The 20,840-nt window shown below is 32.4% G+C and overlaps 1 protein-coding gene across 1 annotated transcript; it reads right to left on the bottom strand.

Annotated features, from left to right (window-relative positions):
- Positions 1 to 234: 234 nt before the first annotated feature.
- On the bottom strand, positions 235 to 7,262 carry LOC148715090 (uncharacterized). Its single transcript, XM_089929692.1, has 2 exons — positions 6,232 to 7,262; positions 235 to 829 (listed from the first exon to the last, which is right to left on the bottom strand). The coding sequence occupies exons 1-2, from the start codon at positions 7,260 to 7,262 to the stop codon at positions 628 to 630; spliced, it is 1,233 nt and encodes a 410-aa protein (XP_089785818.1). The 3' UTR covers positions 235 to 627.
- Between the last annotated feature and the right edge of the window lie 13,578 nt (positions 7,263 to 20,840).

The following is a 20,840-nucleotide window of genomic DNA, read 5'->3' as shown; positions in this document are numbered from 1 at the left end:
AATCTGGAGGTGATTATGCCAAAACTTAAAACTATCGTGCTTTGATGTATTAGAGATATCATAAACTCTTTGTAAAATGGTTGTCATTCTCCATAGAAGTTTGCTTACAAAGAAGTCATCTTAGTTCGACTAAAATTACTCCAAAAGGAAATTTAACATAATAAATCATTCAAAACCAAATTTTTTGTGAGTACTAACTAATCCATCTACCAGGATCTAAATGACTTTATTGTTATTTTTGTTATCAACAGAAGAGAGAAGGATAAGTAGAGTTTATGGAAAGCTGCACATACCTATAATAATTCTCTACACAAGCCTATAATGATTCACCATATGACCACGTAAAGCAATTAATTAATCTGTTAAAGAAATGCAAGTCAGGTAAAATTAATGATGCAACATTAAGAGATATAGCAACTATAAGAGACTTCTTGTGTTCATTCTAGCTAGTTTTGAACTTGCAAAGACTTTGCACAAGCTAAAAAAATAACTAACAATAGTAAAGGTTATCTCTTTGCATGAGCAAACATAGAGGAACTGGCACAGGCCACTAGGACCACAGTATAAACATGCATAGATAGACACAACACTAACTGGACATGTACCCTAGATATTATCTATAATAACTTACTCATCTGACTTAAATTTCTTCTTTGGGATGAAACGTCGAGCCCAAAGGTGCTTGCCTTTTATCATGAACTTCACTTTAACATTACCATTTAGGATACGTAGTATCGTATCCAATGAGTGGAATGACACATGAGCATAAAGAGGTAGTCTATCTTCTTTTGGCTCTTCCACAGATATCAACTCCACATCTCCATAGTGTCTGCTAATTACAAGAAACAAAATAATAAATAACAAATTATTAATAGAATATTTTTTCAAACGAATTAAAGTACTAATGTAAATAGCAGAAGAAGAAAGTATGCTTTATTTTTTCTTCTTTTTCTAGGTTGTACCTAAATTATGAACCCTATAAAGTGTGGAGGGGAAATCACATCTAAGTTGATTGCTTTTTATTTACAATTTTTAATTAATAGAAACATTCTTTAAAATAAAAGAATGTAAATTACTTTTCTTATATTAAAATGCAAATGCATAACTAATAAAGTAGACAATTGTTCTACAAGATAATTTTGAATGCAAGGCTTTTCTTAAAGCATCAAAAACTAAAAACCACATAATTTTCATTCTTTTCTCTAGAAACCTATTCATATCCCAATGGGCATTTAGCAAGTGCTACTTCTCATAAGTAGAGTATCAAAAGGTACAAGTAATATTTTCCAAAACCAAGAAAAGTATAAATCATATATAATAAAGTACCTCTCCATCAATACATAAATTGTATCATATTAACATACTACATTACTTTAATTCACACTAAAAAATCAATAGGAATATAACTAGAATCAAACAATGAACTAAAAGGGGAAAATGTCAATTAGCTCCATAGAAGCTAGAAGAATCAAAAGGCATCAAACTTTTTAGCCTCAAAAATCTTTGCTCCATTCATAAATGATGTTACAGAAGAATATTGTCCTATTAACTTGAATAGTTCTTATTTTTAAATCCCATGTTAGTTTATATGAAATTTCAAATCTTAACTATTCCTCAAGAAGAAAGATAAATGTCTCTCATCTTCTACAACTTAATTATATTTTTTAAAAATAAAAAGGATGCATACTCTACTTTGGTATATTGTTGGCAATAAATATGAACTAAGTTTACTCATTTTAACTAAACACTTGTTATTTTCTATTTTTTGATCTCTATTAAATGTTCGATAAAAATTTTATGCCAGTTTTCTTTCTTGTTTTACTTTCTTTTTTTTATTTTGTCCAATATTTAAATAAATATGACTTTGCTTAGTTCCATCTATAAATTAAATTACATGGAATAACTAGATTGTAGTTTGGATACTTGATAGAATCTAAAAGAATGAAAAACTGTATCAATCTATCTGAAATAGAGCCCAACTCTATTATTAGATAAAAAAAATTGTTTAACTCAACTATTAAATGCTGGTTCCATCATTGCCTAGTTCACATTTAAGCTATACTATTAGGTACTGAAGAGACTACATTAAAATGTCTTTAGTATCTTTTTTTCCTTTGAATTTAAGACTTTTTGCATGTGGTTAAGATAGTAGAATTTAACATCTCCAAAATCTTTAACTCTCTAATACCACTTCTTCTGTATATCTTTCCTTCATAAAGTTGATTTTACAATGAAAAATGTTATGCCTAATCTAAAGAATACTCTACATATTATCCAGTGGTATAACTATATTCAACATCTTTTTTTGTGAAAGGATGGGGAACCATAAAGAGCTGTATTAATATTTTAATGAGAACATGGAACAAGTATAGCATAGCCTACTAGATATAACAATTACATCAAAAATGATTTAAAATATAAAACATCAAAATAATACCAAGCATCCAAGATAGAGGCCAACCACACCAAAGTTAAATAACTTTAGAAACGGGTAGTTGGAACAATTTGGCTTAAAATTGAAAATCTTAGCATTCCTTTTCTTCCACAATTTTTCACTAGATAGTTATCGCCAAAATATCCTAGCACCTTCTAATTCTCTTTTAGCTGTCTGCAACTAGATAAAATGTCTTTATTATAGTCAATTTGCTTGAACGTAAATAAAGAGCTCTTTCCAACTCCACTTCATTAGCAAATGATAAAAGGTTATATCATTGATAAGGATATTTTTACATTTTCATATATTTTTGCTACTACAACTGTGTTTTAAAAATCTATTCAAGAATACAGTAGTATCATCTCAAGTGAATCTAAATGTAATTTAAAATGAAAATGATATATATAACTTTGAACCTTAATTTTTTTTTACTTTATATGAATAAATATTAATATTTTTTATTTAATTCATGGGATATTAATGTATTAGTTTGGAAGACTTTATGAGATGGAACATCTACTATATAATTTTTGATAAACAAAACAATGCAGTCCTTATTGCCCAATTAATGATGGAACACCTTAAACTTTTCTATTTGACAATAGTGATGGTTTAACATCCAACACCATTCTTTTCAATATCATCCTACAGGTTTTTCCTTTAATCATGTGGTGTTTTAATAATAAAAAATATGATTTTACTGTTAAATAAAATTAAAAAATTATTTTTAAAATTAGCTGCCAAATATCTTTTTTCAAAAAAAAATATTTTGGAAGTGGGTTGGAAAAAGGATAAATATATGAAAATCCTTAATTGAAAAATGAGTATTTATTTAGTTATAAAGTCATCTTTTTGATATCCAACGAGGATTTTTTTTTCTTTTCCATTTTGAGATATGATTATAAATAGTTGAACAATCAAATACCTTTGTAGTTATAATAAAGAAACAAATTTATAGTATGTAATCTCTCTGTTAAATGAAAGGGACTGGAATACTTTTCACAACCAAGAAAATTATAACCGATACTTTATTGAGTTTTTGCTTTGGCACATACTTTGGGGACCTTCCATATTTAAAAAATGAATAATTTAGATATCTTTTTCTAAGTGGTTAATAACCTAATATATCTCATAGATATGCATTAAAATTTAAAAGTGGCAAAGTATATGCAAATATTTCTATTCTTCATATTTTCTATTGCGATAAATAGAATTTTGATTTAATAGCAAATTTTTGAATAACATCATCTTTCTTTCTCACTCTCTCATTTACTCTACTCTCTCTCACTCTATCTCTCTCTCTCTTCTACTCTCTCCCACTCCTGTTTTTATAGGGCTCTCTATTTTTATCTCCTTTATTTATCTCCCATTTCTTTTAGTCTTGCTCTTTCTCACACTCTTGCTCTCTATCTCTATCACACTTTCAAAATCTCCCTCATGCTCTCATTCTGTCTTTCTCTATCACTCTTTCACTCATGCTCTTTCATGTAGTCGAAGAGTGAGTGAGCAAGCAAGGGCAATATCAGGAAGAAAGATCTTATGGCCCCATGTAAAGTTCTCAATTTTTATGACTTGATCATTTTGTTGGTTTCTATTAACTAAACCTTGGTTGAGGTCAACCAAGATTGTAGAAGGCCCAAAATAACCTTGTCTTAATAGTGAATAAAGCTTGAGACTTGGCCTCTTCTTGATCATTCCATTCTTTTCTCATTGGCCCTCGTCTTTCAAATATGTTTTCACTAGTAACAGTGCTTCAAGCTATGAAAAGCCTTAATTGCTTGCTTACATCTTTCTTCTTCTTCATTAGAGGATTCTATGTCTTTCCTTTTCTTTTCTTTTTCTTTTTCTGAGATAAGAGTTAAACATCAGAAGATTCTATGTCACTCTTGAGGTTTAGCCTTGATCGAGGGATGGACCTGCTCCTTTGTTGGTCATAGAGATTGTTCTTTTCTTTGGCGGGATAAGCAGGAATTGATATATAACAAGAGGGTAAGCTAAGAAAGTCATAACAAAGGCATTTTGGAGTCTTTCCCCTAGGATAATGAGCGATGTCTATCACATCCTCCATCACTCGATTGGTGACGGCTAGAATTTGGTCCGACGTAGGACCGGCAAAAATAGAACCTCAAGATGCCCTACAATATTTTGAATCACTGTGACCAAAACTTACTAAGTGAAACAAGAATTAATTTTGATCAAATCAAACCACATAGTTTAGAGTTTGTTTGCTGTGGAGCATGTCTTGTTTAAAGATTCATTTAATTTATACAAATAGTTGAAGTAGATTTTTCGAAGAGAGGATGGATTATGCGAGTGTGTGACTTGAACTTTTTAAAAGTCCGTAATGCTTACTAAAACTAGAGCATCAACAATTCAGTTCAGCTTATCTATAAGCAGATAATGATCTATTTGTTGTATATTAAGTTATAACAATATGAGATTTCAAAAGCTACCATAAAGAAGAATTATGTGGTTCATAATTAAGTAGAATTAGATAATAACTTATAAAAATTACAAATAAAATATTTAATTTATATCCAATATATTTTATCAAACATCCAAAGCATTTTCTATTTTCATATATATTTCTACTTCTTAGAGATACTTGGAACAAGAAATGTTTTAGTTTGTAATTTTAAGTATTCATTAGTTGAAATATGTTGTCTACTTACAATAATTAACAAAATTGAAACAACACCAATTATTCTATCTTTGAAAATTGAATAGTCTATCAATTCAATATCAATAATACATTCTTAAATAGAGTCTAGTGGGAGGAAATGTATTTTAAGGTGTCTCCAAGTTTTGAAGTGAAATGAAAGTGCTTAAACTTGATAGGCCAAAGAAATGGCTTAGAGGAGTTATATCGAGCTCCAAGGGTATGGTATAATATAACAAGAAGTAGCTTAAAATAGCTAGTTTTAAAAAGTTATCATGCATAAATAATAGTAATTTAAATTTTGTATCTCTTATTTTGTTTCCATATTAAAGGAGGTTATCCAAATAATATGTTATGATATTAAATAAGAAAAGGCATATTTTATACATAAACTAAACTTTTGATTTGATTATACGACTCTATTTTCTTGTTTGAAAATTGACAAGAACCATGGATAATTTCCCTTCCCCTCCCCACTCTTTTAAAAAAAGAAAACAGACACAAACGAAGGATGTTGTATATTGAATTAAATTTAAAAATTCATCTTTAGAGTTCATATTTTTCTACTAAAAGTAGAGCATTGATAATTTAATGCACCTTAACTATTGATGGACAATGATCTATTACAACATGATATGAAACTAATAGTATGAGATTTCAAAAGTTATCATACAGAATAATTATATGATTCCTAAATGAATAGAACAAGACAATAACTAACCAAAATTACAAATGAAATGACATATTACATAAAATAAATATTTGTTTACTATTCGAGTATATTTGTTCAAGCATCCAAGTTTGTCTAATTTTTATAGCTACAATATCTTGATATGTTTGGTGGCAGCAATGAGTTCATCAAATTTACTATACATATTGAAAACATTCAATATATATATATATATATATATATATATATATATATATATATATATATATATATATAATATGTATGTATGTATGTATATTCTAACCTTAGATTTATTGAGAATCAAAGTCTTCATCTCTACCATTGTGATTGAATCGATCAAAATTATTAAAAGCATATTTTTCATGCTAATAGATACTATTAGAAAAACTTTATAACATGTAACAAAAGAAAGTTCAATCAAAAGGTGAGAGATGCAACTAAATTTACCTCATGAAAAAATTGTACAGATCATCTTCGGTCAATGGATACCCGTTGGAGAATGTTACAAACAATGTCCTCTCATCTCGTGGAATGTTGGGTTGTGGCTGAGAGCATGAGCCCACAGATCTTGAGCTTGATTCAAGTCTCATAGGATTGTATTGTAGTAAGGCATTTTTTTCCATAATCACAATGTGCTCATCAGGAGCTACTTGTTGGTGTGGATCAAAGGAAGCCCCAACCATTGGTACACTACCACTATGACTTCCTAGTAGGAATTGTGGATTTTCCATATATTTTTCAAAATGTATATTGAATGGATAATCAACAAGGCTTGCCTTTTTTATATCTATTAGGTCAGGATGGAACCAACTTCCATTTATATAAGGGTCCACAAGATTTCCCTTTCTTCCAACTCCACTCCTACTAGTGCCTTCCCCATGGGGCATATAAAAATGGCCAATAGGAGGATTTTTTATCTTGAAATCTTGGTTCTCTAAAGATGTAAAGTTAGAAAATCTCACCGCATCATCTCTGAATGGATTGATTGTGTCTCCATCACTCTTGAATCGCCTATTTGGACTTTTGCAATCAAGATAGACCTCGCTCAATTGTTGGACCAATGCCTTCATCCTGCGAATCTCGGTCTCCCTCTCAGCTTTCCTTCGGATGTCATCAAAAGTCTTACAGCATACATTAGTAAGATAGTAGTTGATCCCACAAATAGCATTCTGACGGAATTTGTGGTGGGGTTGGACATTGACGAAGGAATCATCAACACTTGATTGATGATTTAGACGAAGGGACTCTACAAAATTTAAGGCAACCAAAGCGACTTTAAGCACAGTATCATCATCAAAGGAGTAGATTCGACGAATAATATTAACATGATCGCCTTCCTCAACCCATAACCAAAAGGCGATCACCTCCATAGCACGAGTTGGATCCATTCCAAGGGTGAAGACCATGCGAGAATAGAGTTCACGCTCTTTCATGTAGTAGGAATGGATGGCATCAATCGAGATAGAGATGGATTCCATGGATCAAGAGATTGCAAAGGGAAAGGAAAGAGGAAAGCAATTGCTCAGTTCATTGAATTTTAGAGAGGGGAAAGGAAGGATACATTGGTGGTGGTTCACTACTTTTATGGTGTGGCCAATGCATTGAAAGCAGAATACTTAATGGGTTGGCATTCAGACTAGATACAACGGTTGGCAACATTTGAGTAGAAGAGGAGAAAAAGACAAGAATAGAATGCAGATAACGGTTAGTATAGTCATTTATTCTATTTGTATAGCATATAATACCATTTAGGTCTCCTATTGATCAGAAACTAAGTATCATTCTTAGTCCCACTTATAGTACATGATAGACTTTGAGATTTGTACAGCTCACGATTCTCATTTTTTAATATCCTGCTGAGTTTGTTGTCGTGCACATGAATTTCAAAATCCATTTTGTCTTATAAGAGAGTGTGCAATAGTCTTTTAATGTCTCCTTTATAGTGGACCTAGACAAATTTTGAAATATAATAATATATTAAACTTTTAGTAGATTATTTTATATTCAAAAAAACTTATAAGGAATTAAAAATTCATATTCTCAAATGTTGTGGTTTAGTTTTTTTGGTAAGTCATTAAGCATTACATGTATGGGGCTATAATAATTATATTTAAAGCTCCTATATCGCCAACATTCATGCATATATTTAAGTCAAGGTGAGTGCAACTTCAGCCAGCATCCTTATATAAATTTTTTGATATAAAATTATAGAAAGAAATAAATGCATGTATTTATGAAAATACCCGACAATTGTGCATGTATGTGTGTGATACATGCATGCTGGCAAATGCATGCATATATGGCAATTCTTTGCTCCAAATTTTTCTACCAAAACTCATATCATATCAAAAAGGTAGTTTCTTTATTTAAAATATTAGATTTCAATTTCTTATATATGAGTAAAATGTATATGAGTTAAAATGTAAAAAATATATATATTACTATAGTTTTTCTATGTTTGTAATATTATATTTTATATCTATAGATTAATTAGAATGTGGATTGTCTATACCCATTCTATATAATTTAGATTACTTGTAAGATGTTATTAACAAATAAACTTAGTAGCGAATATCAATTCACACAAAACAAACCTAACAAATCTATTAGCATGCAACTCTTCTTGTTAGCTCATTAAAAGGAAAACAAAATATTAATAGGATTATGAAAATTAAATTTTTGTCTTTAGTTGGACCAGACTTATTGTCATTCTCTAATTCATATGGAATTTAAAAATTGAAATCACTAGTCTCAAATTATTTAAATTTCTTTATACCATATCTCCATCCAGTGGCCAAGAAAACTTTTATTGATATATCATACAAGTCATACCGTTACTTTGTCTCACACAAGATGGTTTCATTGTCTCTCATGGTTCCTATGGGCATAAATTAGCCCAAACACCATGAAAGTTGCTAACTGTATCCTTATTTATTTTATCTATCTTATTATTTATGATTTAAAATAAATATTATAAATAGATTTGTATAATGGTTGTGTTGGTAGGAATAGGTTAAATTGGAGTATTTAATTGATAATTTTTAAAAGCAATAGCGGATGACATTTATCCCACATTATATATATGTGTACTCCCCTAGGGCCCTATTTGGAATTACCTTTGGGGGGGCAACAAATGCTTTTTGGAGGGTCAGAAACTCTTTTGAAATAGCTTCTGACTCCTCTAAAAGCTGAAAAAGGTCTACTAGAAAAATGCTCCAATTTATAGCTTTTGGGCAAAAGCTCTACTTAGCATTTGTTAGAAAGCTATTTTTTTTCTTGAGAGACATGGCCAATTCAAATCATAGCAATGAGATTTTTCCAAAAATTTAAATTTAAAAATAATTTGCAAGTCAAAAATAATTTATAATATAGTATAATATAGTATAATTATCATAATTATTATATAATAATAATATCCTAATATATAATATTAAATACCATAATAATATTATAATATAATATTATTGTAATATACTAAAATAATAATAATATTTTATTATATTATAATAATATATTATTATGTAATAATATGATAAAAATATTGTTATATTTTATAATAAATTTAAAAACTTGTTATTTATTATATTAATAATATTTTATAATAACAATTTTGATAGCACAAATAATTAAATAATTAAAGGCCATATAATATATTTTATTATTATATTTTGATAATAAAAGTACATTTTTAGTTTGGTTATTAAATAGATATTAAAGTTTCATAGTATCTCAGAAATATAGTTACCAAAACAAACATTATATATAAAAGTTCTACTACCTATAGTAATGCAAACAGGGACTAAATCAACCTAAAAATCTCAACATAACATTATGATTCTCGTTCTCAATCCCAGGGTCCCTAAATTGTCACTTAGAATTATCTAATGGAACAATGATCCTACAAAGTTACTGAAGTGCACTTATAACATGATGAAGAAGGGGAAAAAAGTAGATACAATAAGCATCATAGCTAAAATATGAGATGGAAGAAAACTTTCATACAAAGAAAAGAAGAAAAAAGGATGGGAGGGGCAGGGTGTTTTTGGATAAGACAACTCAACCATTAACTATTGGCACCTCATCCCTTTTGTATAAGTGACATAAGTCCTTGAATTATCTTCAAAAGCTTCTAATCTTATTTGATGTTACTCTATTAACACTACAACAAAAATGGGTTTTTCTGACTCTTACCTGCCAATGCGAGAAAGAAGCGTCAGCAATTTGGTCGCCGCGCCAAAATTTGCCGACGTTTCTTAGTATCGTCAGAAGAAATCACCAAGTTTTGGCCTCCGACGATACTTGTAAGCATCGTCGAAGGGCGATGCTTTCTAAAAGCATCATTGGAAGCCCATCCAGCATTCCTAAGCTAAGACAATACTTTAGAAAGCATTATTGGAAGCCTTAGTGCACTAATGCGATGCTTTAGAAAGCGTCATCGGAGGCCTAATCCTCCCGGCCTAATCTCTCCCTAGGATGACGCTTTACAAAGCGTCATCGGAGGCCTAATCGTGAACTAAGATGATGATTTTTAAAATATTGTCGGAGGCCAATCAATTTGGGTAACTTTGAAAAAAGAAAAAAAGTTGGGCAAGAGGATGGGGATTATTCGATTTGAATGGCTTCAGCTTTCATTTCGATTTTCCAAAACAAAATCCCTAAACACCCCCCCTTCCTCCCCGATCCCTAACTCCTCTCGTTGTTCCTCCAAATCCAACAATCGGTCTTTTTGATTGGCGTGAAGCTCTTCGACGCCAACCTGATCGTGAAGGAGAACAGGATCTCTAAGGTGAAGCTCTTTGACGCAGCCCCGATCATGCTCTAGGGGCCGGGAGCTGCATCCAGGTGCTGGTAGAGATATTTTCTCTATTTTTTCAATAATTATTTTCTATTAGTACATGCATTAGTTTATGTCAGTGGAGTTTATGTTTTGTTGATATTATTCTATTTGATTGAGAATTTCTTTTACCTTCAAACATTAACATATTCAAGTAATTAAGCATTCCTCTCTAGAAAGAATTGTACAATGTTTGTGCAAAAAAGATGAAGACTTACTTCGAAGAATCATTGTTACTATTTATTTTATTGGATAATAAATATGTCATGGCTAGTGGGAGCTACAACTAAAATGGGGTTGCTACCTACAGTAACATGGTATATTTAGACAATGGGTTCTTACTTGAACAATGGGAGTGTGACAATCTAAAATGATAGTGGTCTATTGTAATTGGAGGCCAAATTATAATGTAAGTCCTTTAATTGTTATTGGTAGATAAGTTGTATTTGCATCTTGTAAGACCTTAATATATCCTAAAATGGGTTATTGAGTTTTCTGAATGAAGTTCATCCTACTCACAATAATATTTTATGAAAATATTTTATGCATAAATAAATGAGAGAATTATTGTTGTAAGAAATTGTGGTGCACCATTGAAATTAAAAAACAAAAAATCCCAATTTTAATGGTTATATGCATGTATATGTTGTGAAGTTAATTTTTCATCTTGTTGCATCATAATGTAGGCATGATGTCCAACTATACTCCTTTAGCAAAGATTTTGGATGACAATCATTTGAAGGGTTTAAACTATAGTGATTGGAAAAGAAATTTGAATATTGTACTTACTTCTCAAAAATTGAGTCATGTGTTGACTAATGATGTACCCAAAAAACTCGAAGATGATGCTTCCCAAGAAGTACTGGATGCTTATGAGTATTGGAAAGAATGTGATTTTTTGGCAAAGTGTTACATACTTGCTTCACTTGAAAATAGACTTCAAAAGCAGTTTGAAACTTTGCCAATAGCAAAAGAAATGATGGAAAGCTTGAAAAAAATGTATGGGCAGTAGAATCGTTCTGCAAGGCAAAGTGCTATGAAGTCATTTATGTCTACCAAGATGCTGGAAGGAACATCAGCTCATGATCATGTCATGAAGATGATAGGATGCATTAATGAATTGGAATCCCCTAGATCTATGATGGACAATGAAACTAAGGTGGATGCCATTTTATCCTCACTACCTTAACCGTTCGATTAGTTTGTATTAAATTTCAATATGAACAATTTGGTGGTGAGTCTTCCACAACTATGCAATATGTTACAATGTGCGGAAGATTTGATGAAACAAAACAAACTAATTGTTATGGTATCTGAAAGAGGCCTATCCTCTAAACCTAAGTCCAAACATAAGAAGAAAAGAGAATTCAAGAAAGTCCAAGATGAAAATAGGAAGCAAGTGAAGAAGGACAAATCAAATGATGCTTGCCATCATTGTGGTAAACATAGTCATTGGAAGAGAAATTGTTTCGAATACCTTGCTTCACTCAAAAACAAGTCTTCTAAAGGTATGTTTGATACTCACATTACTGAAACCAATATGTTGGTTAATTCTTCTGACTCTTGGTGTATTGACTCCGGAGCAACTTCTCATGTTTGCAATACAATGTAGGGATTTCAGAAAAGCAAAAAGCTGAATAAAGGAGAAGTAACACTACTTATGGGAACCGATGCAATCGTTGTAGCAGTTTCTATTGGAGTGTTTAATTTGGTGTTAATGGAGGAACTATTTATCACTAAAAGATTGTCTTTATGTGCAACAAATTAGAAGAAATTTGATTTCTGTTTCAAAGTTACAAGAATGTGGTAATTCTACTTTGTTTGGAACAAAAGTTACTATTAAATTGAATAATAAATTTGAGGCTAGTGGTTTTCTACCGAATGGTTTTTATTTTATTAGTTCTTCTTGTGATACTTTAACATTTGATGAGAATGTTGTTGTGAACAACAAAAGAAAAAGGAAAAGAGAAAATGTGATTCCTACATATTTGTGGCACTTACGATTGGGTCATGTTAATGTAGATCGGATTAATAGATTGGTGAAGGATGGTTCTTTGGTTTTTCTTAAAGTGGAATCTTACCCAATTTGTGAATCTTGTCTACAAAAAAAAAAGACTAAATTATCTTTTAAAGGAAAAGGTGAAAGAGCCATAGATGTTTTAGAACTCATACATACAGATATATGTAGCCTTAAAACCATATGGCAAAAGGTGAATTTATCTATTTTATAACATTTACTGATGATTTTTTTAGATATGGATATGTCTATCTCATGAAACATAAATCAGAATCCTTTGAAAAGTTTAAAGAATTTCGAAATGAAGTTGAAAAATAGAAGGAAAAAAGTATTAAATCTCTTCGATCAGATCGAGGAGAAGAATACTTATTCAACGAGCTTCAGGGCTATCTAAAAAATATGGGATCACATCTCAACTTACTCCTCTTGGAACACCACAACATAATGGTGTTTCAGAAGAAAGAAATCGTACTTTATTAGATATAATATATTCAATGATGAGTATGTCAAATCTTCCTATATTTTTTTTGGGCTATGCATTACAAACTGCAATTTATTTGTTAAACAAAATTCCAACTAAATCAGATCAAAGACTCCATATAAATTATGGACAAATAAAAAACCAAGTGTAAGACATTTGAAAATTTGGGGTTGTCCTACTCATGTCAGGAAACAAAATACTGGTAAGTTGGAATCACGAACAAATAAGTGCCTATTTCTAGGCTATCCCAAAAAAACTATTGGGTACCATTTTTACAATCCTATTGAAAAAAAGGTTTTCATCCGTAGGAACACAATTTTCTTAGAAGAAGAATTTGCATTGAATAATAACAAGGATAATAAGATTATTCTTGAAGAGACACATGAACGAATGGTAGAAGAGTCTAATAATGAGCTTCATAAGGATAGTTCACCTGATGTGATTGAAAAATCTATAATTCCAACACGTAAGAGTAATAGGATTATTCGTCCTCCAATAAGATTGAGTCTTTTGAATGAATGTACGACAATACAATGACAATAATCCTTATACTTACAAAGATGCAATGTTAGACATTAATAAGGATAGATAGATAATTGCCATAAAATCTGAAATGGACTCAATGTACTCCAATGGCATTTGGACTCTTGTTGATTGCCCTACCAGGGTTAAAACAATTGGTTGTAAATGGGTCTACAAGAGAAAAAGAGGTTTAGATGGAAAGATAGAGACCTATTAAGCAAGACTGGTGGCAAAAGGCTATAACAAAAAGGAAGAAATTAATTATGACGAAACTTTTTCACCAGTTGTAATGCTAAAATCCATTCAAATTTTGTTGGCTATTGTTGCCTATCATGACTATGAAATTTGGCAAATGGATGTAAAGACAGTCTTCCTAAATAGATATCTCAATGAAGATACTTATATGGATCAGCCAATATGATTCATATGTCAAGGGCAAGAGCATAAAGTATGCAAGCTTAATAAATTCATTTATGGGCTAAAGCAAGCCTCAAGAAGTTGGAATATTAGATTTGATGAAACAGTCAAAACATTTGGATTCTATTCAAAATTTTGATGAAGCTTGTGTTTACAAGAAATCACAAGGAAATTCAGTCACATTTTTGGTTCTTTATGTTGATTATATTCTACTTATTAGGAATGATGTGGGAATGCTATCAATAGTGAAATTGTGGCTATCAAACTAATCTTCTATGAAAGACCTAGGAGAAGCATCCTATATTCTTGGGATAAAACTCTATAGAGATAGAGCAAATAAATTACTTGATTTATCCCAATCAACTTATATTGATAAGATTTTGGCCAAGTTCAACATGCAAGATTCTAAAAAGGGATTGATACCATCTCGACATGAATTGCTCTTTCTAAGAAAATATCACCTTCAAAGTGATATGGAAATAAAAAGAATGAGAAATTGTCCATATGCTTCAGTTGTGGGTAGTTTAATGTATGCTGTGTACTAGGCCAGATATTGCTCAAGCAGTAAGTATTGTGAGTAGATATCAATCCAATCCTGGAGACGAACATTGGATAGTTGTGAAGCATATTTTTAAGTATTTAAGAAGAACTAAAAATTATTGTTTAGTTTATGGAGGTGGTCCTTTAATGGTTGAAGGATATAGTAATTCAGATTTTCAATCCGATCCAAATGATAGAAAGTCAACATCTGGTTTTGTCTTTATAATTAATAATGGAGCTTTTAGTTAGAGAAGTTGTAAACAAGCTACGGTAGCAGATTTCACAACAGAAGCGGAATATGTTGCAAATTGTGAAGCAACAAAAGAAGCAGTCTGGATTAAAAAATTTATCATAGAATTGGGAATCATTCCTTCCATAGAATCTTCGATAGCTTTGTTTTGTGATAACAATAGAGTTATTGCTCAAGCAAAAGAACCATGAGCTCACCAAAGAACAAAGCATATTGAAAGGAAGTTTCACTTAGTGCGGGAGATTATCAAAAGAGGAGATATAATTATCTCTAAGATTGCTTCAGCAGATAACATGGCCGACTCGTTGACTAAACCTTTGAGTCAGAAGGTGCTTAAGAAACATTTAGATTCAATGGGACTTAAGTTTGTATTTGATTGCCTTTAAGTGCAAATGGGAGATTGAAAGAGTTAATATGCCCATCAAAGCCAATATTATATTAATAAAGTTCTGTTATATGCATATTGTTGGTAAATTAATTTTATTATATGATGATAAAATTTGCATGATTACATTGTATGGAGATTATGTAATAATAGAGATCAATATAGAGAGATACGATACTCCAAATTTTTTATAATCTAAAATAGTTCACAACCTAATATATACATATATATATATATATATATATATATATATATATATATTAGGCAAATATATTTATATTATGGTTGTCACATGTTGTACTACTATATGTGATAGGATAATGCATCTCAATCATCAGAATAGAGATTCTTAGTAAACATGTAGGTATTTGTAAGATGACAAATACTGAACAGAACCACATATTAGAACACTCTTGGACCATAAAATCTGTCTGAATGAAAGAGTGGTTCTAGTCACATAATCATAATTTTTTAACGACCTAAGGATGTTACATAATCTCATATAGAGTTTGTGTAGCTTTGACATTGTCAACCGTTGATGTCCAGTAAAAGACTATATACGGACATATTGGGTTGCATAAATAAAATATAGAGATTTGTGAAGAGTCATGAACATCGAAAAATGGGATTCATCATTCCTTAGGAAGAAAAGAATATTCAAGACTGTGTTCCTTAGAATTGAATTTGAAATCCAGCCGGTACAATTTTGAGAAATTGTCTAATTTAATTAAATAAAAGAACACACGTGAACTACTAATAGATAGTCTTGTGGTGGTCCATATCAATTCAAAAGTTCATATGAAATATTAGTTGATGAAGAAAATCATATGGAAATATAATGTAACAAGGGATACTCACTACATGTTCTATTCTTTGGGTGAGAGTATAGTTTGCTAATAGGCATAATTGCAGTTGCCAAACTAAATTAGATTTTGGCTTACCAGAGAAAAGAATATCCCTAATTAGCATCCAAAAGGTCATAATATGAAGGGTCATATTATACATAGTTTCTTACTATTCATTAGATGAATATTAATTGATTAATTAATTTTCATTCATTATATGAATGAATATGTTAGACTAAATGTTAGTATATGAAGAAACATGAATAAGAGAAGTTTCATTATAATGAATGTCATTGAATGAAATGTTATTATCCTTCCTCTATAAAAGGAGAGAGCAAGTAGAGATGAAATATAAGAAACTTTTCTCACCAATTAAAAAGGATAGCCAAAGTTGGAGAAGAGGCATCGCGTGTGAACTTAGGAGGATTTGCATTTGTGAAGTCTTTTATGAGTAATATCATCACTAAGGTATGTCCCATGATATGAATTCATGTACATCAAATAATGACGTAGACTCCACCAAATTTTCATATTATGAATATGGATAAAATAAAATTGTTTTGAATGAGATTCAAAATTCCACTGCAAACTATCAGAGCGCCTGTTATGCAAACTAATAATCCCCAAAACCTCTTGCCTATTTACATGAGTAAATTGAACATGACTCACATCCGTCCCCCTTGCAACTGTGATTCCTTCAGATAAACCTATGGATGGAATAATATATACCTCGCACAAGGGCCCCATAAGCCTATGGATATGACGAGGCAGAACATGAGCAAATAAGCTAGCTCAAAAAAATTGCAAAAGGGGCTTTTTCTGCCCCTACAATTCTATGCAAGAATTTTCATTGAGATATTGAATGTAGACTCCCTTGCCCTTCTTTGATGGGATCGTAGCGACACATTGAATGGCACTTCCTCTTCTTGGATAAATCATCTGGAATCACAACACTAGTATAGGGATACTAGAGGCCTCTCAAACCATTGCTACTAGCTTTATTTTGAACTATGTTTGGTTTTGGATTTTGGCCTAAAAAAAAATATGTTATCATGAAGACAACTTGAGTTGAATTGTCATGAGCATGGCACTTGTCGGGGTCAAATAACTTCTTCACCATGCTCTAAGAAGCTTCTTTTCTTTATTTATTCATTTATTTTTTCCTTGGTAAGAAGAGGTATCTAGCGTTTGCTCCTTGATCTATCACCATTTTCTAATGTTCATTAGCCAGGATGACAAACTTCCATCCCCGCAGCGTATATTCATGTAGTTTGTAATTTTTTGGGTGCCCTGGATATCCAAATCTTCTTTTTTTTTTGTGCTTTGGACATTCAAATCTTATAAACCACTAAAAAAAGCATGGAGAGATTCCTATCTCCAATCAAACTAGTAATACCATCCGTCCAATGCACCTGCCTTGAGATATAGACGTTCCGATCAATCTAGTGGCGGACTTTAACCATCTATGTGAAGAGACATGTTACCATGATATAAATCCCTCTTTAGAAAGTAACTAATACAATATCAAACTCCTAAATTAAACCCGCCTACCGCCAGGTACAACTAAAGGTGCAAATGGGTTGGGTTGACTCATGACCTGATTTGCTTAGACCCAATCCGACCCATTTTAAAGGACCTGTAAGTTCGGGTTGGGTTCTAAAATTGGACCCATCCTATTTTTGGGGTTGGGTTTGGGTTTTCTGAATTTTACCCGACCTGATCGATTTGAAATTTGGATAATTTTGGATTTCCAACCCTACGACCCAACTCGACCTGGTCCGTTTGGAATTTTCGGCAATTTTGGTTATGGTTGCTAGTTTGCAAGATAGACATCAGAACTTACTTAAGAAGCAGCACATCGGTTTGATATCCTGAGGCACTAATCATGGCATGTATTGGTATTGTTAAGCTTATCACACCAAAATAAGGTCCATGCATATGTCAAGTTTTTCTCTGCAGTTTAAGTTCATGAGGCTAATAATAAATCTTATACACAAGCAATTATGTTGAAGTGCATCTAAATTTAAGCCTGCAATGACATACAATTTCTCCTTTTTTATATTTAAGTAAATATGTTCTATTCATTTTGTTTCCTCCGTAGGAGCTCAAAAAAGCCAACAAAAAGGAGCACTGAAATATACCTAGCATCCAAGTCGTGTCATACTTCTACGATGTAGTTTTATATATAAATCCAATTCAGATCTAAATTTTTTGAGTTGGAACCAAGTTATATATAAACTCGACCCAATTCGATCTTCTATTGTATTGGGTCTGAATTCAATATTAGAACCTAAACAGAAAAAAGACTGAGTTGAGCCAGGTTCCATGATCCGGTCCAATTCAACCCATCTACGACGTAAGGTACGGTGAGTAGTCGGCTGGTTCTTCTCACTCTCCCGTGAGAACAGGCGTCCTCTCACTGCGGGCCACCTACCGCTCGAGCACTTGCTCGCCGGGAACGTTGTCCGCTGCATTGCTTCCTCGGAGGGTTCCGCTCTGGAGGACGGTGGTAACCCACGCTCAACAACCCGACCAATGAACAAAAAAAATAGACCGAGAAAAGGACTTGCAATAGACCCAATTCAGTGTCATTGGACCTCGTATTTGAGGGTTCTTATTGACAGTTTAACTGTGAGTGATAGATTCTCGATTAATACTACGAGGTTCACCTGCGAGAGGTCCGTAGGGATATGCGTACCTTAGGGGCGTTTGGTATGGGCTCATCATCCCAGAATCAAAGATGATATGAATGGAGGTGATGAGATCACCGCGTTTGGTTGCACCACGGTGATCCTACGTGGCGGTGATCTTAAATCACCTTCACTCTTCAAATCACCACCCAAATTGGTGATGGGATATCCATCCTTGAGGTCGGAAATCCAAGATCACCCGAGAACAGTGATCCTGGGTTGAAAGTTAAAGACAAAAATACCCCTCAATTTAGCAGAGAAATTGATATATCAATATATCATCAATATATTATGTCTATGTTATATATATGTGTAATATTATGTTGATATTATATATTATATTAATGATATATAATATATTATAATATATTATAATATATTACTAATCATATTATTATCCTATTATTATTGCAGGATAATTTTAAATTATAGTAGAAATATATTATTATATTTTATATTTATATAATGAAAATATTTAATATATTACTCTTATTTACCTTATTTTCCTAGTCAAAATAATTATTAGTATTAAAAAATCTATTATAAGTATAAATAAAAATATTAATTCTATAATGAAAAATAACATATTTTTACAAGATTAATAATTTATAGGAGTAATAAATATATTTTTATAGAATATATTAATAATTAATATATTGATAAATATATTAATATTTTATTATAATATATTTTATATGATTAATAAATATATGATAAGATCTACTAAAAGTAGAATATGTGACAAAATTATGGTGCTATTATAGGAATTTGCATATTGATTTATATTTTTGATTCATGAGAATTAAAAATACATAAAAAATCTATCTAAGATATATCAGAGATATTTGTGGTATTATGTAGTCGGTGATCTTGGATCAAATAAGTTACTTATGGATATCCGAAAATTATTAATTAGTGGACCCTAGATCACTGGGGATCAAATCATCCCAACATTTGGATCACCGGGGATCTTAGATAGGGGTGGCAATCGGGTCGGTTCGGGTATAAACGGGTCGGGTCAGGTACAGGTCGGGTCAAAAAATCATAAATCTGAAATTATTAAACAGGTCAGAAATTACAACCTAAATCCGACCTGTTTATTAAACAGGTAATCCGACCCGACTCATTTAACCTGTTTAATAAACGGGTCGGGTTACCTGTTTAATAAACAGGTAAACAAGTCAAGAAACCCGTTTAAGACCCGACCCCCTCTCATCCCCGTTCTCCCCTCACGGCCTCACCCGTCTTCATTTTTTTTTTTGGAAAAACGTCACCCGTCTCCTCCAAGATGGCAAGACCTCCTTCCTCTTCCTCACCCTTCCAGCCCCAAAGACGCCGCCTCCCCCTTCATCCGCCGCCGGCAGCCGCCGTGCACCTCTCGGAAGCCCCGCCTCGGAAGTCAGAAGGTCCCACGACCCCAACCACGGCAAGCCCCGGGCCGTCACCCCTGCATCTCCCTCCGCGGCCACCACTCCCTCCTCCGCTTCTCCGACGACCCTCCGGATTTCGATGAAATCCTCCGACCCTTGGCCCCCTCCTCCGACCCCGACGCTAGTGGCGCTGCCGTCTTCGTCGAGTCCCTCCTCACCAACCTCCTCGGCATCATTGAAGGCCTCGGCAAAGGGAGGCAATGGCCGGCTTCGGTCTTCGACAGAGGGGCGACGGCCGGAGGGAGACCTTTGGCGGCTCGACAGCCGGGGGAAGAGAGGGAGAGATGGAGGAGGGAAAGAGGAAAAGAGTGGGGGCTCTAGGGTTTCTTAATTTTTTTTAGTTAGTTTTCATCTGGTGATCTCCCAGCCATTGGATCTTGGTTCTCTTGGAACCTTCATCTATTTTATTTAGGATAAAATCAGGCCCAATGAGGCTCATCTATTAAACAAGTTATATGGGTTAAATGGGTCAGACATTGAAAACCTATATCCGATCCAATTAATAAACAAGTTAAATGGGTCAACCTATTTATGATCCGAATCTATTTAAGCCAAACCCAAATCAGTTTATGGTAGATCAAATACGAATTGGATTGGCAGGTCGGGTCATATTTTGCCACTCTTCTTGGATCACCGTGGTGATCA

This window comes from Phoenix dactylifera, chromosome 1 (assembly GCF_051530095.1).
Source record: "Phoenix dactylifera cultivar Ajwa chromosome 1, Ajwa_hap1_PhDact_Kaust_v1.1, whole genome shotgun sequence".
NCBI lineage: Eukaryota > Viridiplantae > Streptophyta > Magnoliopsida > Arecales > Arecaceae > Phoenix > Phoenix dactylifera.
Note: the sequence above shows the minus strand (reverse complement) of the source record. Positions and strands in the feature narration are given on the sequence as shown.

Coding starts and splice junctions, on each gene's coding strand:
- LOC148715090 (XM_089929692.1), bottom strand. CDS start 7,262: ATGGAATCCATCTCTATCTCGATTGATGCCATCCATTCCTACTACATG. Junction 830..6,231: donor CTGTACAATTTTTTCATGAG/GTAAATTTAGTT, acceptor TGTAATTAGCAG/ACACTATGGAGATGTGGAGT.